General features: G+C 47.0%; 3 protein-coding genes across 5 annotated transcripts in view; 1 reads left to right on the top strand and 2 right to left on the bottom strand.

The window, feature by feature from the left end:
* The window catches only part of SNIP1 (Smad nuclear interacting protein 1), a 55,955-nt gene extending 46,569 nt beyond the window's left edge, over window positions 1–9,386 (bottom strand). For 2 of the 3 annotated variants that reach the window (XM_010862783.1, XM_010862781.1), the window contains exons 1-2: window positions 8,136–8,419; window positions 6,050–6,152 (exon numbers count right to left, since the gene is read on the bottom strand). In XM_010862783.1, the coding sequence (XP_010861085.1) occupies window positions 6,050–6,152; window positions 8,136–8,362 (330 nt within the window). In that variant the 5' untranslated portion in view covers window positions 8,363–8,419. Of the gene's footprint in view, window positions 1–6,049; window positions 6,153–8,135; window positions 8,420–9,168 lie in introns of those variants that run through there. The other variant, XM_010862782.1, reaches the window with a different exon arrangement.
* Window positions 9,387–9,526: 140 nt separating this feature from the next.
* Window positions 9,527–18,194, top strand: DNALI1 (dynein, axonemal, light intermediate chain 1). The gene is made up of 6 exons (XM_010862779.1): window positions 9,527–9,640; window positions 10,158–10,303; window positions 12,523–12,692; window positions 13,805–13,983; window positions 14,321–14,485; window positions 16,388–18,194. The coding sequence occupies exons 1-6, from the start codon at window positions 9,560–9,562 to the stop codon at window positions 16,421–16,423; spliced, it is 777 nt and encodes a 258-aa protein (XP_010861081.1). The 5' UTR covers window positions 9,527–9,559; the 3' UTR covers window positions 16,424–18,194.
* GNL2 (guanine nucleotide binding protein-like 2 (nucleolar)) overlaps window positions 18,160–21,251 on the bottom strand; it is a 24,333-nt gene continuing 21,241 nt past the window's right edge. Inside the window, exons 13-16 of the mRNA XM_010862780.1 lie at window positions 20,659–21,116; window positions 20,244–20,329; window positions 19,032–19,117; window positions 18,160–18,348 (exon numbers count right to left, since the gene is read on the bottom strand). Of these exons, the coding sequence (XP_010861082.1) occupies window positions 18,196–18,348; window positions 19,032–19,117; window positions 20,244–20,329; window positions 20,659–21,116 (783 nt within the window). The 3' untranslated portion in view covers window positions 18,160–18,195. The remainder of the gene's footprint in view (window positions 18,349–19,031; window positions 19,118–20,243; window positions 20,330–20,658; window positions 21,117–21,251) is intronic.

Raw genomic sequence — 21,251 nt, 5'->3', positions numbered from 1 at the left:
AGCAAAAAAAAAAAAAAAAAAGATGCGGCAGCAAATCTCATCTAAGACTACTGTCACCCATTACTCTCACCGTTGCTGTCATTTACTAATCCTAAATCACGTCCCTTCACTTTATACCAGTTTTACTTCTAGCTCAAGTCCTTCTCTCCAGCGTTACCCTTGCTGATTTCAGTACCATGCTGACCTCTCCATTCTTCGCGTTTCTCTCTTCCCATTATCTTATCTGTCACCTCCTTTCTCCTCAGCCACTCACCTCATTGTTACACAGACCTTTTCACTTCTAATAACTGCAGCCCCTCCATTATTTCACTTTCAAGCAGTCCTCTTTCTGCCCATCTTCCCAGCTTGCATTTTACCCAACTCTAACAATCATCCCAGTAAGACTCATCCCAGCCTTTGATACTCTTGCCTCTGCAAAGTCCCTCACTCTCTTGATGCGCTCTCTTCCCTTCCCCTCTAACTGAAATTCCAGGGTCAAGCAGTATGATCACTCCCTCAATCCCCTGTCCCATGCCATTCATGCTGCACTGTCCTGGCAAAACCACAGCCAGCATCAAGCACACTGAAGTGGCAAGAGAAAACCACAAGCCATCTTGACGGGTCCCACCTTGGTCCTACCTCAGAAGCATGACCCAAGCCTCCTTAATGATGCCCAGCAAACATCCTACATTTTCTTCAACTATTCCTCCTCCCAGATGACTGTTTCAGCCCTTCCCTCTCTCCCTACATAGCCCTCTACATCTCTTATTTACTCAGAAGGGCTTTTCTATGTCTGCCCACCTACCAGTATCTACACCCATTTACTGTTTTCCCTTCCTGTGCCTGTAAGGAAACTATCTGTGCTTCTATCTAAAGCTGATTCCCACACCTGGGAGTCTCCCTCTCATCCAGAATATCTCTGCAGTGATTCCTGCCTCTCCTGTACACAATCTACTTCCCTGATCTGCACTGAACCACTCCTGTCAGCACAGGCATCTGCTCTTTTCCAAAGCCCATTTCCCATGTTGGCTTCCACTCTATTTCTTCACTCTCTGAGTAAAATTCCTTAAAAGAGTTTGGTGTTAATCAGTCCCCAATTCTTTTTCCATCTTTTTTTTAATTCTCCAATTAGGCTTCATCCTTACTACTCCACTAAAATTGCTGGTCAAGGTCACCGATGACCTACATGTTGCTAAATCCAATGGGCGATTCTGTCTTCATTTCTAGTACATGTATGTATACTAGGCAAAATCAGTAGAAACTTTGGAGAGAATACGACAAATTACATAACCAGACAACACAAAATAATTAACATTTCAACATACACTCTCAACTATTGATAAATCAAGTAGGATAACAGATACAATATGATTCTTTTTGTTAATTAACATCTTTGCACAGAATACACACACACACCAAAATATAAAGGAAAAGAAGAGAACATAAGCATTACAGAACGTTGAAGTATAAATACCAAACTATTAAAATGGTGACCTCTGGGGATTGAGGAGGTTTTTTTTGTTCATGGGGAGGGGTGTGATTCTGGGGCTAATGACAGAAGTAACCATATACTATGTAAACCATACTCTCACTTTTTATTTTACAGACTTCCATGTTATGATGATGAATAAGCAATTGACAAATTTTTTCCTCAGGTTTCCACAATCCTGTCCCCCACCTCCTTTAAAAAAAAAAAAAAAAAAACCAAAATACAGTTGATTTACAATGTTGTATTCATTTCAGGCATATGCAAAGTATTCTGTTACACACATAGACACATTCTTTTTCAAATTCTTTTCCATATTAGGTTATTAAATTATATTGAATATAACTCTGTGTTGAACTTTTTTTTTTTTTTAATGGTGGCTGAGTAGTGCAGAAAAGAATATCTCTAAGTACAAGTCAGAGGCCGTGTGTGCTCTTACAATCCAGGTGAAAGTCACTGATTTTCAACTGCCTATCAAGTCCTCAATTCCCTCTGTTGAGAACCATTTCCAAGTTTCTAGCTGATACAAACAAAGTCAGCTTTTTAAGAGATTATTTGAGGTCAGAAGGGGAGTTAGCATAGATAAGCAAACTAAGACACTCCAAAGTAACAATAATCACAAAACAGTTCCATGTGATAGGCCCCAGGATTTACTATAAGTTGCTGATTTAGAAACCAGAGGTAAAAAACCGCAAGCTGAAAAAAGTGTAACACACACACCTTTCTCCAGGGGATCTTCCTGACCCAGGGATAAAACCTAGGTCGCCTACACTGCAGGCATATGTTTGCTGTCTGAGCCACCAGGGAAGCTCCTTTATGTGTGTGTATATATACATATACATATATATATATATACATAAATAAAACAATCAGGGAGTAAAATGGTGGTCACTAGGAGATGGGAGGTAGGAGGACAAGACTGATGGTATTTAAGGATACTAACAGTAACGAATAGTAAATAAGCCATAGAGAGAGATCTAATGCCCAGAAAAATGAATATAGACAGTAACACTACTCTATAATGATGTAACTTGGTAAATACTGCTTCCATGGCAATCATATTACAATTTATAAATGTATCCAACTAACAGGCTACGTACTGTACCTTTTAAATCTACAAATGTTAACAGGCCAAAATTATTAAATCATAACCGTGGCAAGTTGTACAAACACACACACAAAGCTACAAGTGGTTTGAGAGGTTTGATCCGGGTATTGTGGTTCCAGTGGCTGAATTCTGAGATAATGAAGGTGATGGCTGACCAACTCATACAACAGATCATCAGGACTGGCTTTGAATCTTTTTAGGTAGCAGGAAGTTGGCTCAAATTCACAGGCAAATCCATTTTGTTAATGCCAGTGTCTCTATTTGCACTTTGTAACCCAGAGGTTCTTTAAAGAGAAGACTGAGGACTTCCCTGGTGGTCCAGTGGTTAAGAATCTGCCTGCCAATGCAGGGAACATGGGTTTGATCCCTGGTCCGGGAAGACTCCACATGCCACAGGGCAACTAAGCCTGCATACCACAACAAGAGTGTAGCCTCTGCTCACTACAACTAGAGAAAGTCCACACACAGCAATGAAGACCCACAGCAATGAAGACCCAGCACTGTCAAAAATTTAATAAAACTTATAGGAAAGAGCACAAGACATGACTGAACGCCTGTCCCTGGGGACTAAGGACAGGGCAGGAGTGCCTGCTCTGACTGTTCTTGTTCAACTCAGTGCCAGAGTCCCAGCCATGCAGCAAGGGGAAATAAAATGAACATGCTTTGTAAAGGAAGACAGACAGAACTGCCCCTGTGCAGACATGACTATCTATGTAGAAAATCCCAAGTTTTAGGTTGGGATTTATTTAGGCAAAATAAATGAGTTCAGTAAGGTCACAGGATATAAGATAAACATACAAAAATTGATCATATTTCTATGTGTTAGCAATGAACAAGTAAATACTGAAATTCAAAATATCACTTAATGGTAACTTAAAAAAATTACTTAAGTGCAAATCTAACAAAACGCATACAGGACTTGTACACTGAAACACTGATAAAAGAAATCAAAGATCTAAATAAACAGAGACACATCTATATTCAAAGACTGGAAGACTCTATAATTTTTTAAAAATTCTCAAAAAGTACAAGTTTAATACAATTTCAATCAAAATCCTAGCAAGTTTTTTTTATAGATATAAACAAGATTGTTCTAAAATGTATATATGGAAAGACAAAGGAACAAGAATTCCTAAACAATTATTTATTTATTTGGCCATGTCCTGCGGCATGTGCCGTCTTAGTTCTGCCCAGCCAGGGGTCAAACCTATGCCTCAGAGTCTTAACCACTGGCCTACCAGGGAAGCCCCAACAATTTTTAAAAAGAAAGTGAAAGAATCAGTCTGTCCGATTTTAAGACTTCTTATACAGCTACAGTAATCAAGACTGTGGTACTGGCAGAATGACAGACCAATGGCACAGAACAGAGGACCCAGAAATAAAGGCACACACACACTTTCGATTTTTGACAAAGCAAAAGCCATTAAAGGGAGGGGAATCGCCTTTCAACACCTAGCGCTGGAGTAAATGGAGACCCATGGGTGGAAAGGAAGTTTGGTTTAAGGCTCCTGCCTTACATTCAAACAAACTCAAGACAGATCATGGACTTTAAATGAACATTAAAGAAAAAACATATCTTCAGGTTCTAGGGTCAGGGAAGTTCTTAGACATAACACCAAAAGTATAATCTGTAAAAGGAAAAACAGACAAGCTGAACTCCAAACAAATCAAAAACTTTTGCTCTGAGGAAAACTCTTTTAAGAGAATGAACAGACAAGATACAGACGGAAAGAAAATATTGGAAAACCTCTCACTCCAAAAAGGCCTGGTACCTAAGAAAATATTACCAAAAAAAAAAAAAAACAACTCTTAAAATTCGATAGTAAAAAAACCCAAAACAATCCAACTAGAAAATAGGCCAAAGATCTGAAGAGACATTTTACCTAAAAGGAAATACAGATGGCAAATAAACACATGAAAACATGCTCAACATTGTTAGCCACCAGGGACACGCAAATTAAAAATCACAGTATCACTATCACTTGTCAGAATGGTCAAAATGGTCACAATACCAAATGCTGGATCACTCACATTATAAAAAGGGATAGCCACTGTAGGGACTGAATTGTGCCCCCTCCAAATTTATATACTGAAGTCTCAACCCCCACACCTCAGCTGTAACCAGATTTTTTGCAGGTAAGGTCTTTGAAGAACTGATTGAGTTAAAATGAGTAAGGCCCTAATCCAATATGGCTGATGTGGTTAAAGAAGATGTGAGTCAGAGATGGGAGTGCACAGAGGGAAAGACTGTGAGGACCCAACAGAGAAGGCAAGCCAAGGAGAAAGGCCTCAGGAGAAACCAAACTGCTAAAACTTTGATCTCTGACTTCTAGCCTCTAGAACTGTGTGAAAATTAATAGTTTCCATTGTTTAAGGCAACCAGTCTATGGTATTTTGTTATGGAAGACCTGGCAAACTAACATAGCATTCTGGAAAACAACTGATTTCTTAGGGGAAAAAACGGAGAAGGCAATGGCACCCCACTCCAGTACTCTTGCCTGGAAAATCCCATGAACAGAGGAGCCTGGTAGGCTGCAGTCCATGGGGTCATGAAGAGTCGGACACGACTGAGCGACTTCACTTTCACTTTTCACCTTCATGCATTGGAGAAGAAAATGGCAACCTACTCCATTGTTCTTGCCTGGAGAATCCCAGGGACGGCGGAGCCTAGTGGGCTGCTGTCTATGGGATCACAAACAGTTGGACACGACTGAAGTGACTTAGCAGCAGCAGGGGGAAAAAAAAAAAAACACGCGACTACCACACCATCTAGAAACTGCACTCCTGGGCATCTATCCCAGAGAAACGAAAACTTATGTTCACACAAAAACCTGTACAGAAATGTGTACACAGCAGTCTTATGTCTAATAGCCAAAAACTGCTAACAACCCAGATATACTTTAATGGGCAAATGGTTAAATCCATACCACTGAATACCATTCAGCAATAAAAAGGAAGCAACTACAGACAAAAGCAACAATATAAATGAATTCCAAAAGAATTTAGCCAAGTGGAAAAAGCTAATCCAGAAAGGCTACATACTGTGTGATTCTATTTATATAGCATTCTTGAAGAAACAAAATTACAGAAATGGAGAAGTGATTAGAAGCTGCCAGGAGTTGGAGGGGTAAGGGTGGGAGGGAACTGGGTGTGATATAAAAGAACTACTTGAGGAATCCTGTGGTGATGGAAATGTTTTTGTATCTTGACAGAACTGATGTCAACATTTTGGTTGGGATACTGTTCTATAATTCTGTAAGATGTTACTATTGGGACAAACTGTTGCTTTACAACTGCATGTGAATCAACAATTTTCTCAAAATAAAAAGTTTAACAAAGAAAGAAGAAAAAAGAAAGAAAAAAAGCCCAGTTTTTGGAGAAGCCCACTGCAGGTACAGGAACACATACACAGCACTTTAGCTATGATGGAGAGGCGCTAGGTTTGGAGCCAGTGGAAAACATCTCAGTCCACTTACCTGCTTTACTTTGATTGCTGAGTGGTGAGGACTTCGGCTTCTCTTACTCCGGGGAGACTTGCTTCTTCTCCCTGAGGATTTGTTTTTCTTTTTGGCTGGGGACCTGTTCAGAAAATGGTACACACATTTATCTCAACTTTCATTCCCTCATACAAAACAGCTCCAAGTGTCAGGCGTACCCAACTAACACAAACACCATGTCTTTGCTGATCACGCTAAAAGAATCAGGAGCTTCACTTTTCTGGTCCTATGTCTTCCAGATACGTAACTGCCTACTGGAACTTCTCACTTAGATATCTGACAACTCTGGATTCCCAACCACCCAAGACACTTTTCCTGTTTTCTGCCAGCTGGGTAATTAGTGCCACCATCCACCTTGTTCCTCAGGCAAAAAACCTAGAAGTCACCCCGATTCTTTTTCTCCCCTCGACCAACAGCCCCCCATGCTCCTTCCCTACACAATCACAATTTATCAGCAAAGTCTCTGGCTCTATCTCCTGGCTCTCCAAAGTCATTCCTACCACTCTCCTTGATTACTACACTGGATTTCTCCTCCCACCCCCATTTCTAGAAGAACACAATTAATTCCACTTCAGGTTCTGTGTATGGGTTGTTCCCTCTGCCTAGATCTTCAACAAGGCAGATTATTCCTATCATTCAGGTCTTAGGTCAAATCGCAGACTTTTCAGACAGCAGCTCAGGGAAAACCACCTCCCTCCACTCTCTCACTATCACATTAACCTACCCTCAAATACTTGTTACTAACTGAGACTACTTTTCCAAATTTGCTTGTTACTTTGTCTCAGGGCTAGAGCACCATCTAGGAGCACCATCTAGAGGCAGACCATCTAAGTTCACCCTTGCAGCCCCAGAACCTAGGACGTTCTTCTTCCCCAACCCTTCACTATTTTCAATTTTATCTGCATATAATTCTACACTATTTTAAGTCAAATTCCACATATTACACGTTTGTATGTATTTTTTTTAATGTTTCATATTTTCCCACATTATTTTATAACCTAGAATGGTCTTTAGCACATAATAGGTACTCAGTCCAAAATCACTGCAGATGGCAATTGCAGCAATGAAATTAAAAGACGCTTACTCCTTGGAAGTAAAATTATGACCAATCTAGATAGCATATTAAAAAGCAGAGACATTACTTTGCCAACAAAGGCCTGTCTAGTCAAGGCTATGGTTTTTCCAGCGGTCATGATTGGATGTGAGAGTTGGACTATAAACAAAGCTGAGCGCCAAAGAATTGATGCTTTTGAACTGTGGTGTTGAGAGTCCCTTGGACTGTAGGGAAATCCAACCAGTCCATCCTAAAGGAGATCAATCCTGGGTGTTCATTGAAAGGACTGATGTTTAGTCTGAAACTCCAATACTTTGGCCACCTGATGCGAAGAGCGGACTCATTGGAAAAGACCCTGATGCTGAGAAAGATTGAGCGCGGGAAGAGAAGGGGATGACAGAGGATGAGATGATTGGATGGCATCATCGACTCGATGGACATGGGTTTGGGTGGACTCCAGGAGTTGGTGACAGACAGGGAGGCCTGGCATGCTGCGGTTCATGGGGTCGCAAAGAGTCGGACAAGACTGAGCGACTGAACTGAACTGAAAACTACGTCGAATGAATGAATAAATGAAGGTGTCTATCACGAGACATTCTCTTCCCGCAAGAATATCAGGTAGATTGCCTAGGCCCTCGATATGTAAACTTCTTGGGACAGATAATTGAAAAGATAACGCCTGCACTCCATTTGCAGGCAGATGGGGAAAATCTTAAATTTAAATTATCACTGCTATCAACTGGACTATATTCGGTGAAATGCTGGGTACACAGAAATGAAGGGGCGAGAGACTGCGCAACAGGCATTGAGCGCTTAACATCCAGCTGCAACCCAAGTGTTAGGTACCGGAGTAAACATTCTTCCACACAAGCACAACTGGTCACTTCCATCGCTTTAGGATTAAGTCCAAGCTGTCGCGTTCCTCGTTCAAGGTGCGTTTCTGGCGCTAGCCCTGTCCTCCCTTCTCAACGAGCCCTATCTAAGACCCACCCCGGGATGCTTCGCACCTACCGGCTACCTCCTCGGGCTCGGTTCCCGCGGTGACTTGGGCGGCCCGACTCGCCGGCCGGTGGGGACGGGCTACCGCCGGAGGAATCCGGACGGCGGTGGACCGGAGGCGCGGACTCCGGGCTGAGTCGCTCCTGCTTCACCACTACCGCCGGCGCTATCCCCACCATGTCCCCGTCCCTGTGCCTTCGCCGGCTCCCCCGCTCCCGCTCGCTCTTCACCTCCTTCATGCCGAGAGGTCTGCGGAGCCAAGGAAAATAGGTCCGTTGCTCTCCTGTCCCAAAGGAAATGACGGACTTGCCTCCGGGACTTCCGCTTCCGGCTGCGCGCTCTCCCAGAAGCCCTTGCAGCGGAGATAACGTGACAAGATTCTGAAGTGGGCGGGGCCTTAGTGACCCGACTCGAGAGGCGGGAGATTCAAGTTTCAAAAGCAAACTTAGGGAAAAGCTCCTATCAAGGATGGCTTCCCTGGTGGCTCAGACGGTAAAGAATCCACCTGCAATGCGGAAGGCCTGGGTTGGGAAGATCCTCTGGAGAAGGGATCGGCTACCCACTCCAGTATTCTGGATACTCCAGTTAGTATCCTGGAGAATTCCATGGACAGAGGAGCCTGGCCCGGATACACGACTCAGCAACTTTCACTTCACTCACTTTCAAGGATGTTTAACTAGTAATTACTAAACAGAGACAACCTGCACTCCCAGCGGTAGGAAAGATGTTCTGTCGCCATTCGCAATGCTATTTATAAGAAAAGTGAAAGTGTCCGACATGGCAGGAAGATTCTTTACCGCCACCAGGGAAGCCCATTTGAATTACAGTTTGCTATTTACAAACTATATGACAAATGGAAAAAAAACCTGACTTGTTAAACGAAATTGTACACGGATTGTGATTACATTTACGTTTGGAGACACCAAGGAAAAAGGAAGAAAATGCAATCACAGATGGCAGCCCGTGGGCAAATCATTAGCATTTCCCCTCTGTTCCTCCACTATCTGATACGTTGTCATTTCTCCATTTAATTAAAAACAAATACCTTTTAAAACGTGGGAACTTCAGATGCCTTCCACTGAGAATCTTTCCCAACCCTTCGCTAAGGAGTCAGAAGACTCCCCATTTTGCAGATGACAAAATGGAGGGTCAACGAAGATGGCAAGCATCTAATTCAAATTGCGAGCTAGACGCAGCACAGGGATTCAGAACTGATGTTTTTCTCCCTGCTTCCAAGAGTACCGAGGCGACCTGTTGAGCGGTGGTCTGATAAGCACTGGAAAACTTCCTGCGAAGGCTGAGTTTGAACTCGCGCGCTGCTGGCCTCACCCCGAAGCCCCGCCCAGGCCATGAGGGCGGAGCGGAGGTTTCCATGGCGACGGCAAACAAGGCCCTGACTGGAGGGCGTCTGCTGGGTTGCCTCTCCCGCCGCCACCATGATTCCCCCAGCCGACTCTCTGCTTAAGTATGACACCCCGGTGTTGGTGAGCCGGAACACTGAGAAACGGAGCCCCAAAGTAAGGACGAGTCTCAGAGGGTGGGGGAGCACGAAGCTCCGCTGGGGTAAGACAGGGGCTGCCCTGAAAGTCGGGAGTCCCCAAGGGCAGAGGCTGAAGTCACTGGGAGTAAAGGACTGGGACCTGAGGAGAGAGAGAGAAGACCAAATGCTGGGTGATCCCAAAGAGCAGATTAGTGTGGGGAAGAAAGTCACAGGGCGATGTGACAAGTCTTTTTAGGGTCCCAGGGTCCCAGAATAGATCTGATAGTGATGCCCCATCACTAGAGTAGAGGCCTGAGCAGCTGGGCCAGAAACATCTGTTCAAGGAGATGCAAGCATTGGGTTGGGTGGAACCAGAGATGCGACATGGCCTCCTTCAGTTCTGAAACATAACTTCTGCTGAGGGGACAGATGGGGAAAAGTGAGTTGGGGATAGGGGGGGGATGTGCGGGAAACCTGGAGCAATCCAGGGGCCCAGGGAGTGTGGAGCTGAGTGTCTGAGTCGCCTCCTGCCCCAACTTGTCCCTCCCTCTCAGGCTCGGCCGCTGAAAGTCAGCCCCCAGCAGCCTGGACCCTCAGGTCCCGTCCCACAGCCACCCAAGACCAAGCTCCCCTCAACTTCCTGTGTCCCAGATCCTACAAAGCAAGCAGAAGAAATCTTGAATGCCATCCTGCCCCCAAGGTAAACAAGCAGTGGCTAGGAGGAGGCCCAGGCTTTTGCTTCCCGGAACTTGGGAATGTGAGAGGAGGCACCCTGACTCTGTTTCTGACTGAGATTTCTTCCCAGCATCCCAGAGTTTCTCTAGAACTTGCAGATGGCTAGATCCTGGGAGGGTCCAGGGAGACCTGTTCTCTATTCGCCATCATTTCCTGAGTGCTCTCTCACCCAGGCTCCTTCGTGGCTTTAAATATCTGTATACTAATGGTTGCCATGGGTCTTTTTGCACCCCTGTCCTCTCCCCTAAACTCCAAAGGTATATATTCTACTACTTACTCATTACCTTCATGAAGATGTCCAAGAAACATCTCAAACTCAACATGTTCAAATTAAATCACAATGTCTTTCTTCCCCTAACCAGCTCATTCTCAGTCTTCTTTCCACTAGGGTCTCAGGCCACTTTTCATTCCCTTTGATCTCTCCCATCACATGTCTGGGAATGCTCACATTCTCTTGTCTCCATTGTTCTTGTTTTCAGTCACTAAGTCGTATCTGATTCTTTGTAACCTCATGGACTGTAGCACACCAGGCTCCTCTGTCCTCCACTGTCTCCCAGAGTTTGCTCAGATTCATGTCCATTGAGTCAGTGATGCCATCTAACCATCTTATCTTCTGCCACCCCTTTCTCCTTTTGCCTCAGCCTTCAAATTACTTTCCAAATCTCACCGCTTTTCACTCTGCTCCCACTGTCTTATTCCTAGTGACTGTCACCGCACTACTGTGATGGCCTCCCAGCTGAAAACTCTGCTTCCGCTCTCTGCTCCTACAATCTATTCCCCACACAACCCCCAAATCAAAGTCAGATTGTGCGAGTCTTCTTACAGAAACTCTAATGGCATCCCATCTCGCTCAGACTAAAATTCAAAGTCCTTACAACAACCCAGAAGACGTGGCAGGACCTGGCCCCTGAGGTATCCGGGATCTTCTCTCTGGTTATTCTCTTCCTAGTTCACGGGGCTAATGCCACGAGGGCCTCTGCTTGCTGTATCTGAAGCACATCAGTGACTTTGCCACCATAGGACCTTCTCACCACCAGGGATCCTCTTCCCCTGATATCCTCCCGATTCCCTTGTTCCTTCACTCAGTTCAGTTCAATCACTCAGTCATGTCTGACTCTTTGCAACCCCATGAGCTGCAGCACACCAGACCTCCCTGTCCATCACCAACTCCCGGAGCCCACCCAAACTCATGTCCATCGAGTCGGTGATGCCATCCAGACATCTCATCCTCTGTCGTCCCCTTCTCCTCCTGCCCCCAATCCCTCCCAGCATCAGCGTCTTTTCCAGTGAGTCAACTCTTCTTGTGAGGTGGCCAAAGTATTGGAGTTTCAGCTTCAACATCAGACCTTCCAGTGAACACCCAGGACTCATCTCCTTTAGGATGGACTGGTTGGATTTCCCTGCAGTCCAAGGGACTCTTAAGAATCTTCTCCAACACCACAGTCAAATCTTGCTCAAATGTCCTCTCCTCAAGGAAACTTCTGCAGACTCCTTTAGAAAAGGAGAGCTCCCTTCTTCTTACCCTGATGCTTTCTTCCACAGCCACATTGATCACTAACATCCTTTTCAACTATTTTTATGTAATAAGGTGATAGAAGTTTTGAGGGTGATTTTCACTTGCTTCCCTCTCAACAACGCATGGAATCCTCTCCGTCAAGGTGGCTCTGCCCTCAGACTGCCCCTTGTGATTCCAGAACCTCGTTGTGTCTCTGAAACAAGGTTCACTATGGGCATCCATATAGGTACACTCCCCCGCCGCCAATACATATCTTCACCTCTTTCTGTTGACACAAGGCTTATGGTCTCCTGTGTCTCCTACCCTCCAAGTCAGTGGGTATTGCCGCTGGGCCTCCCATTCAGATCAAGCAACATCCACCATAAATCTGTGCTCAGCATGTTAGGAGTGGGTGATCTGGAATGTGGGTGATGACTTCACAGAGGATCGTGGGAGAATGAAGACTGCCCAGCCCCAAGGTAGGGGCCCTATGGAGGTGGCACCGTGGGTGTGGCTTTGCAGCCACACACTCTTCAAGGAAGAGAGAGATGGGGGATTCTGGTGGGTCGGGGACAGAGCTGCTCCTCCCTCCTCTCAGGCAGAGAGTGCCAAGGGCCACCTCTGCTCAGGTCCTGAGGACCTTGTGTGGTGGATGGGGCTGGCTCAGCCTGGCTGTGTCCGTCCCACAGGGAGTGGGTGGAGGACACGCAGCTATGGATCCAGCAGGTGTCCAGCACGCCCAGCACCAGGATGGACGTGGTGCACCTCCAGGAGCAGCTGGACCTGAAGCTGCAGCAGCGGCAGGCCCGGGAGACCGGCATCTGCCCAGTGCGCCGGGAGCTGTACTCGCAGTGTTTCGGTGAGTGGTCAGAGAGGGAGGCTACACCACCCTCTACTGCCTCCTTCCCCTTCCCTTCAGTAGAACCCAGGCCCTGAGTCCCCCTGAGCTGAGCCCATCCCATCCTGGAACGCCTGTCTCCCCCCACCTACCCCACCCAGGAACTGCTAACTCTGTCTTCCCCTCCGCCCGTCTCTCCTACCAGTCCCCACCTTGTCAGTCACCGTATTCCTGATGACTTGGTTCCTCACCCCTCAGCAGCTGCTTAGAGTAAGATGAGAACTTCCCACCTCCATGGGACCCCTTCCATTTGGTTTTTTTCAAAGGTTTCTATAATAAATATAGATTAATTTTTCAATCTGAAAAACTTCATGTTTTATATTTATATCCATCTATCAACATCAGGCCTTGGTCCAGAAAAGTATTTCAGGGTGATTTGTTGTGACTCAACAGACACAGGGCCTTTTTGTTTTTATAGCCCATACCTTGTGGCATGTGGGATCTTAGTTCCCCAACCAAGGATCGAACCCAGGCTCTCTGCATTGGGAGCATGGAGTCTTAACCACTGGACCACCAGGGAAGTCCCCAGACCCAGGGATTTGAGATCTCCCTCCTTGGATGCTGGTGTCAGATGACTGGCCCTCAGTCCAGTCTCACTGGCCCACGTGAGTGGGCCCACTGGCTGCTGCCCAGGGGCTGGCAGGTTCCCTTCAGTTTGAGGGTGATTCTGGCTTGTGCTCCCTGTCAGCATTTATGGAGGAGATGTTTCCAGCCCCAAACCAGTCCAGCCAAGGGGGCACAGAGGATTTCCCAGCTGCTTTAAAACAGCCACCATCTTTATATTGAAAAAGTCAGATTGCTTTGAATAGCACCCAGTTTCTGCCTAACAGTGGACCAGAAGGGCCCCCAGGCTGTAGACACACCAAGCTCTTGTCTCCATTTGCCCTGGCTAAGCCAGGCTTGCTGATGGCCTGTACTCCCAAGTGCCGAGTTCAGAGAAGTCCTGACAGGGCCCCTGAGACCTGCCTGCCTTCAAGTGAGGAGGACACACCCTACTGCCCTTCCTGGTAGGAAAGCGGTTTCCCTCCCGCCTGCTTTCTCTGACCTCGACCTCGCTGTGTGCACCTTGGCAGATGAGCTGATCCGCGAGGTCACCATCAACTGTGCAGAGCGGGGGCTGCTGCTGCTGCGGGTGCGGGACGAGATCCGCATGACCATCGCCGCCTACCAGACCCTGTATGAGAGCAGCGTGGCGTTCGGCATGAGGAAGGCACTGCAGGCCGAGCAGGGGAAGTCAGACATGGAGAGGAAAGTGAGTGGGTTCACCAGGAGCCTCCAAGCCTCTGCGAGTCTTCTGTCCACCTCAGGGCCACAGCCTGTCACGCCAGCACCCAACTGTGGCCTTCGAGGGTGCTCTCCCATCACCTCAGTGAGGACTGTTTAGTTCAGTGTCATGGCCGGTCCTGGGGTGACGGAACTGTCTCTCCTTGGACAAGCCCTGCCAGTCACTGGCCTCCCACTGGGTGGCAGTACAGACCCTGGCAATGCCTTGGGTCGGGCAGCTGAGTCCCAAGTCCCCTCCACCCAGGGACTCACACCGCCCCATCCGCTTGGCGACGTCGCAGGATGACTGGGGTTTCTGTCCGCAGATTGCAGAGTTAGAAACGGAAAAGCGAGATCTGGAGAGGCAAGTGAACGAGCAGAAGGCAAAATGTGAGGCCGTTGAGAAGCGGGAGAGCGAGAGGAGACAGGTGGAGGAGAAGAAGCACAACGAGGAGATACAGTTCCTGAAGCGGACGAATCAGCAGCTCAAGGTAATCGCTGCGCCGGCCCAGGTGGGCGCCCCCAGCCCCAGCCCCAGCCCCAGGCCCTGCCAGCCAAGCAGAGCAGCCCAAGCATTTTGTCCTACACTGACTTTCAGTACTGCTAAGGAGTCAAGGAAGCTGACTCTTTTGGGGAGAGGTGAGGGATCAGATTCTCTGTCCTGGTTTTGGAGACAGGTTCTGTTCTCAACTCTGAACCCCCATGACTCCTCAGCCTGGCTCTTCAGTGGATTTTTGTTTCCCTTTGGGTAAAAGTTGCCTATCTTCTGGGAGAGGTTGGTGCGTCAAAGGTGGGACTTCTGTTCTGTGGCAGCTGGCATTTCGGAGCCTCCTCAGAGGGGTCCAGGTCTCTCCAGTGGGCTTTCGGGGTGTGCTTTCCTATTGCAGTTGCCTAGAAAGAGGCACTGCATTTGTGGGGGCGGGGGGTAAGGGAAGGCCCTTTAAGAGGGAAGAACCAATTCAAATGAGGAAACTTCTTCTGGTGCATGATCAGAGGAACTCAGCTGTAGGTGTTTTTCATCAAAGCCCTTTTGCTGACAGTATACTTTAGTCCGACTGAGCTGAAGGGAGGGAGGGGGACTTAGTAAAAAGGGCTGGGCAGGGGGCCAGGGCTCTCAAACTCCAGGCCGTCTGTCTGGTCCAGAGGTTCTCAGAAGTTGGGCTCCAGACAGCATCATCCTCATCACCACAGCTTTTAGAAATACAAATCGCTGGGCCCGGTCCAGAGCTGCCCAATCAGAAACTTTGGGGTTGGGGGCCAGCAAGCCAGTCTAACCGGGTCTCCAGGCGATTCTGATCCTCGCTCAAGTTTGAGAACCACTGCTCTAGACATACGGCCTATTGGTGTACAGTGTCCGTCTCCCATGGCCCTGGCTCGGAGGGGCCCCTGGATGTATCTCCCTCTCCTCCCTAGTTTCACAGAAGCTTACATTCTTATGATTGGCAGGCTTGTGGGTGCTACAAGCCAAGAAGGCCAAGCCTTTGAGATAAAGAAGGGCTTGTGTTAATTGCTAGTGGAGGATGACAGATTTTCTCCTTGGCAAGTTGAACAAAACAAACTTTCGCAGCCAGATGTGAATCTGTTTACTTAGCAGTCTCTGAGGCTGCCTCCCTTATCTGCCATATTCTTTCATCATAAGCCCAAGTTCCCCAGTGCCTCCTATGGTATTGGCGGCAAGAGCAAAGCAGCATACCTTGGCATCTTTCTAACGTTTACAAGCAACCTTGTTATCCCTCGGGCGAAGGACTCTTTAGAAGTGAGTTATTTTTATTGGCTCAAAGCTGCACTCCAAATAAAGCATTGTTTGCAGTCCCCAGGACAGACCTACTTAAAGGTCTGTCCACACACCATGATAGTGAATTATTTTACCGGCTGCCACAGGAGCAGAGTAAGTAACTCCCAAGTGTCTGACGCTTTACATACAAGATGGACAGCTCCCTACTCACCAGTAGCAATTTTCTCTAATTGGGTGTCAAGTTGTCTCAGTGGCTGAAAATTTGCTATTTCCCAAACCTCTTGTCCCAGCACAGAGCTCCCAGGCTCCCAAATGAGAGAGCCAAATGTTTAACTTAGCAGAAGTATTCAGGCCTGAAATGTGAGCCGTGAAAAAACCACTATTTCAACAACTTTTATTCAATTTCCTTTTCAATGCCTTATACACTGAGCAGCTATTGTATGGAAAGCAGGCCAGCTCTGATTTCTCCTAATGCAGCAAGACTGAATGCCAAGCCAGAAACCAGCTAATCTAGAAAACATGGAGTTGGGAATGAAGGGAAAAAATCATTGGAGTGGCAGCATCTGGATCATTCTTCCAGGAGACTTTTGTCACCTCTCAGCTGTTTGTGTTAGGCTGCATGTTTCAAATATTAATGGAGTTTGTTTCTGGTTTTCAGGCCCAACTGGAAGGCATTATTGCGCCAAAGAAGTGATAATTTCCACGTGTGTCTCGGCAAGCACTAACGACCCCATCATAAGCCCTTTGTAATAAAAAGCTAGTTTCCTGAGTGAAGGAAGCCACACCCCCGCCCCTTAGCACCACCTACTTATCTGTCAGAAGTCACACCACTGCCCCCGTGTTGTGCAGCACCTCAGGTCTGACAGCCAGGCTCCAGGCTGGACAATGAAGGCAGTACAGCCCAGGTGGCCTCTGCACGTGGCCAACCTTGGCACTTGCCTACTCCGACAGTGAGACTTAGAACTCAGCCCTCTTGGCCGTACCCGTCTCAGGTGGAGCGGCGGCTTTCTCGTCGTCTCTCCACTCCATCACTGATTTCCGGTCACAGGAAGCTGCTTCTCTGTTTCTGGTCCACAGCTCACCTTGTCCCTTAACCTTGTCCTTATTTGAAGTCTTTTCATCGTCCATACTCCAGTGAAGTTCTAACACCTCATTTTGGAGTTTTCCGTTGATACCGTTTCATCTTATCCCTGCTCACCAAGTCACTGGGCCCTTTCCTCCCTGCCACTGCGTACTGCTGGGTAAGAGGCAATGGCAGGGAGTCACACCCACGAGTTTCAAAAAAGTGAGTGTCTGCTGGAAAGAAATACAGGTCGAGGTGTCCACTGTGAGCTGCGTGGACCTTGCTCCTCCCCCACTGATTGGATCTTTTCACCTTACTCTGCAGAAAATCAAACTTCAGCCCTACAACTCTGACTAGCCCACACCTCACATGCAGTTCTCATTATTATTAGTGACCAGGCCATGGCGAGGAGACAACTGCATTTTACTCTTCCTCATAAGCTAGACTCAAAGTTTGGAGGCTCAGAACTCTTCTCGTTTTACGGACCCAGAAGACTAAATTAGCAACATAAATCTGATTCAGGGTAGACTAGCAAAATGACTAAGTTCCATCATTCAAACTTCCCAAGTAGCATAACTAAGAAGGCACTAACATCTCCCCTCGCTGGAAGGTGCTAGGTGCTCAGTGCTCCCATGAAGAGGTGCTCGGACCTGACGCCTGTCTGGCGAGGGCTTCCAGGCTCCCTCAGAGAACGGCAGGCCAACAAGAAGAGCTGTGTTCCACTGAGTCCAACAAGCCCTCTATACTTTCATCTCAAATCTGAAGTCACAGCTTTTGCCCTCATCCAGGTGTCCTGAGGCACCAGCCCCCAGATTCCACTGAAACAGCCTGTCTGTGCTCCGTCATCTTCATGGGAAGAGCTGTGGTCACAGAGATGTTCCAGACCCACAACTCCGTGACTGTAAAGCAGCCATGTCCTAACGGGTTCTCCTAACAGACCCAGTGAGGAAACGGGTTCTCCTAACAGACCCAGTGAGGAGCACTGCGAGCTGCTGAGGCTTTTGCTTCGTATTTTAAAGCCTAGGCTCTGACACAACATCCATAATATTAAAACAAAAACAGTTCTATTCCAAACTAAACTGCTCATTGCTAGTACAAAATAAATACCACACTCCGTATTTTCTAGACCTCGGCCCTGTTTCTGTCAGACACTTTCATGCCAGGGTTATACTCTTAGGAACTCAGAGGACTAACTCATTTGTCAGGAGTTCGAGGGGACTCCATCACTGAAATCCTTGGGGGTGAGGAGTTCTCTTTACTTTCACTAGTACTGGTGGGTGGTTTCAACTGTCCAATCTCAGAACAGATGCATCATGGCCTTTGAAACGCCAACTGGTCATGAAGAAAATGAACAGTTTCTAGTTGCATATTTTTGTATAATTTAATAGACAACTTTTAACACGTTACTGCTTATGTTTGGCTTTCTTGTGTCTGTGTTTCTGCCCTTCTGAGTCGGTGGTCTTCTTTTTGTTCCTGTTCCTATTCTTCACATTGTGTGTTTCATAGTAGCGTACACCGACTTTTCTAGATCGCTGCTGCCGTGCTTCTCGCCTCCTCTGTAAAAAATGGCACACACACCAAGAGGGGAAAAAACCAATCAAACAAACGCTGGAAGTCATAAAGAGGCCCCTGTTTCTCTGTGCTCCATTCCCACGCGGCTCCCATGAGTACTGGCGGCAGAACTGACGAGGGAGGCTTCACCTCTCAGACTCAAGTGTGTACCTCCTCTGTAGCTTGTGACACTCCGAGTGACAGGCTGTGATGTGGCCCAACCCTCAGCCAATGCCCGAATCTTTTCTCTGCACTCCTGCCAAGTGGTCCTCTGCTCTAAGGCTGGACACTCATTACAAGCTCGCCACCTCCCAAAGGGGACCCTCTAGCTCTCGAGAGCCTGGTTACAGAGCTGAGCTTCACAGACAGCAGCAATCTGTCTGCCTACACAACTCGGCTCGTCATGTGTCATTTCCCTGAGGCCACATAAACCCAGCATTCTTTCCAATAGCAGTCCTCAAGTTTGAGGACAGCGATTGGCATTCTTGAAACAAGACATACATTCAGCTGACCTTCATGCAGTCAAGGTCAACTCTTGATCCTATTTCACTGACCCCAACCAGGTCACTTAGGACTGGGGTTCCTTGACTTTAACTCTAGAGCATTAATTTCATCAAGCGTGAGTTGTAAGAAATGGACTTCCCCGCCCTACTCTAAACTGGGTGATGCTGAGGACCAGAACACATGCCTCCTTAGACGTAAGCGTCCTGCGGGTTTTGTCTGGCTGCTCCTCTTCCCTCTGGGCCTTCCTCTTCTTTCCCTTTTTGGGAGGTGCTGGAAACGAAACACGAACACACACAGAAAAGAAATGGGAATTTTTAATTTAAAATGTGCCCATGAATCCTAAGGTGGGAATGAGCTTGATATGCTGGAGGAGGAAGGCAGAAGGCCGGTGTGAACACAGAGTGGTGTGAAACACAGATAAAATCAGGACGAGGCCAGGAGGCTGCCAGATCGGGGGCAGGGGTGGGGGTGTGCTCCCAGGCCTCCAGTTTATCTTGAAAACATACCCGATGTAGAAGTTATTAGAATGACTGCATAAAGAATAAATATATGAACCATCTGCCCGCCCGAAGAAAATCTGTCTTTGGATCCACCCTTAGATTCCAAGTTTAATAATGTATTCTTTTTAGAGAAAGTTTCTTGAATTACCAATTTAACCCCAAGAAATGTGCAGAATAAAAACACGATAAGGAAAAAAAAAAAAAAAAAACACGATAAGGACTCCCCTGAGAGCTCAGTTGGTAAAGAATCCGCCTGCAATGACAAGACCCATTGGATTCCTAGGTCAGGAAGATCCACTGGAGAAGGGATAAGCTACCCACTCCAGTACTGTTGGGCTTCCCTTGTGGTTCAGCTGGTAAAGAATCTGCCTGCAATGCGGGAGACCTGAGTATGATCCCTGGGTTGGGAAGATCACCTGGAGAAGGGAAAGGCTACCCTCTCCAGTATTCTGTCCTGGAGAATTCCATGGACGGTATAGTCCATGGGTTCACAGAGTTGGACACGACTGGGTTGAAGGGTTCAATCCCTGATCTGGGAGGATCCCACCGGCCACGGGGCAATTAAGCCTTGCCCCACAACTACTGAGCTGGAGCTCCACAACAACAGAAACCAGCAAAATGAGAACCTGCGCGTTGCGACGTGAGGAGCCACCACTCGCCACAACTAGAGAGAGCCCAAGAGCAGCAACGAAGACCCAGGGCAGCCATAAAAGATGTTTTTAAAAGAAGATAAAGACAATTTGTGTGATAAATAGTAAGTGGAACCAAGGTAATTTGCCAAATATGATAAATATCAGAATGACAGTACAAGAGATAATTCCCGAGATGAAACTTAAATTTCCCAAAGTTTTGAAAATGCATATCGCATCTACCTGATTTCAGTAATTTAACTGTACCTGTATCATCTACATCTTCTTCAGCTTTTCCTTTTTTTCGTCCTTCGGATTTTGCAAAAACCATTTCACTCAGTCCCTTGGATATCCTAAAAGGGAAGAGTCAGATAATGAAACCATCTGACATTCCCCTCCACTGCCCACAGCCCACACAAACGTGAGGATGGTGACAAGCTCCCAGATGAAAGAAACCTGCTCCTCTTTATGTGGTTAATGCCACTGGTAGAAGCCAACACCATTTCTGCAGCCCCTGGACATTTGTAAAAGACCCAACCACTACGCTTCTCAAGGTTCAGGCAGCTGTACATTTTAAAAATGTATAGCAACACCTTCCCCTACCCTATAAAAAACTCCTTATGGCAAGTTTCTGGGAAAATGAATAAGCACACAGCAATCTGTGAGATCAAGAGGACACTACCTGATTGCTGAAAACTTCTTAGCTTTGGCTTTGTTTAAAAACCTCTGGTACTTGGCGATCTTTTCATCCAGGGCTTGAATAACGGCCTTAGTGGTGCGTCCCGCATGTTCCTCCTGGGACTCTGCATAAGACTCGTCCTCATCGTCTCCTGGGTACTCCTGTTCCTCCTCCTCCTCCCTCTCCGCAGAAAGGCTCTCCAGCTCGTCATCGATATCGGACATCTCCAGAGGAACCAGGTCATCCCCAGAAAACTGAGGCGCAACGTTGATCTTGCCAAAGTTCTGCCGGACCCGCGCCAGAATCTGCTGCATTTCTGAATCGATGCCACAGTGCCGGGGCTCCTCTTTTTCCTTCTCGAGGATGGATTCCGACTCCTCACCTACTGTTTCTGTGACTTTCTCTCCTGGGTTGTTCTGGGTTGTTTCTGCGGCAACTTCCAAAGATGAGGAGGATGGAAGCTAATCAGGACAGAAGGGTGGGGGTGGAAGAGAAATGGAATCAGAAAATGAAAACTCAATTTCTTTATTTTGTTACATTGGAGTATAGTTGATTAACGGTGTTGCGTTAGTTTCAGGTATAAAACCGAGTGATTC

Source organism: Bison bison, unplaced genomic scaffold (assembly GCF_000754665.1).
Source record: "Bison bison bison isolate TAMUID 2011002044 unplaced genomic scaffold, Bison_UMD1.0 scf7180017864484, whole genome shotgun sequence".
NCBI classification, from domain to species: domain Eukaryota; kingdom Metazoa; phylum Chordata; class Mammalia; order Artiodactyla; family Bovidae; genus Bison; species Bison bison.
This window is presented reverse-complemented; position numbering and strand designations above follow the sequence as displayed.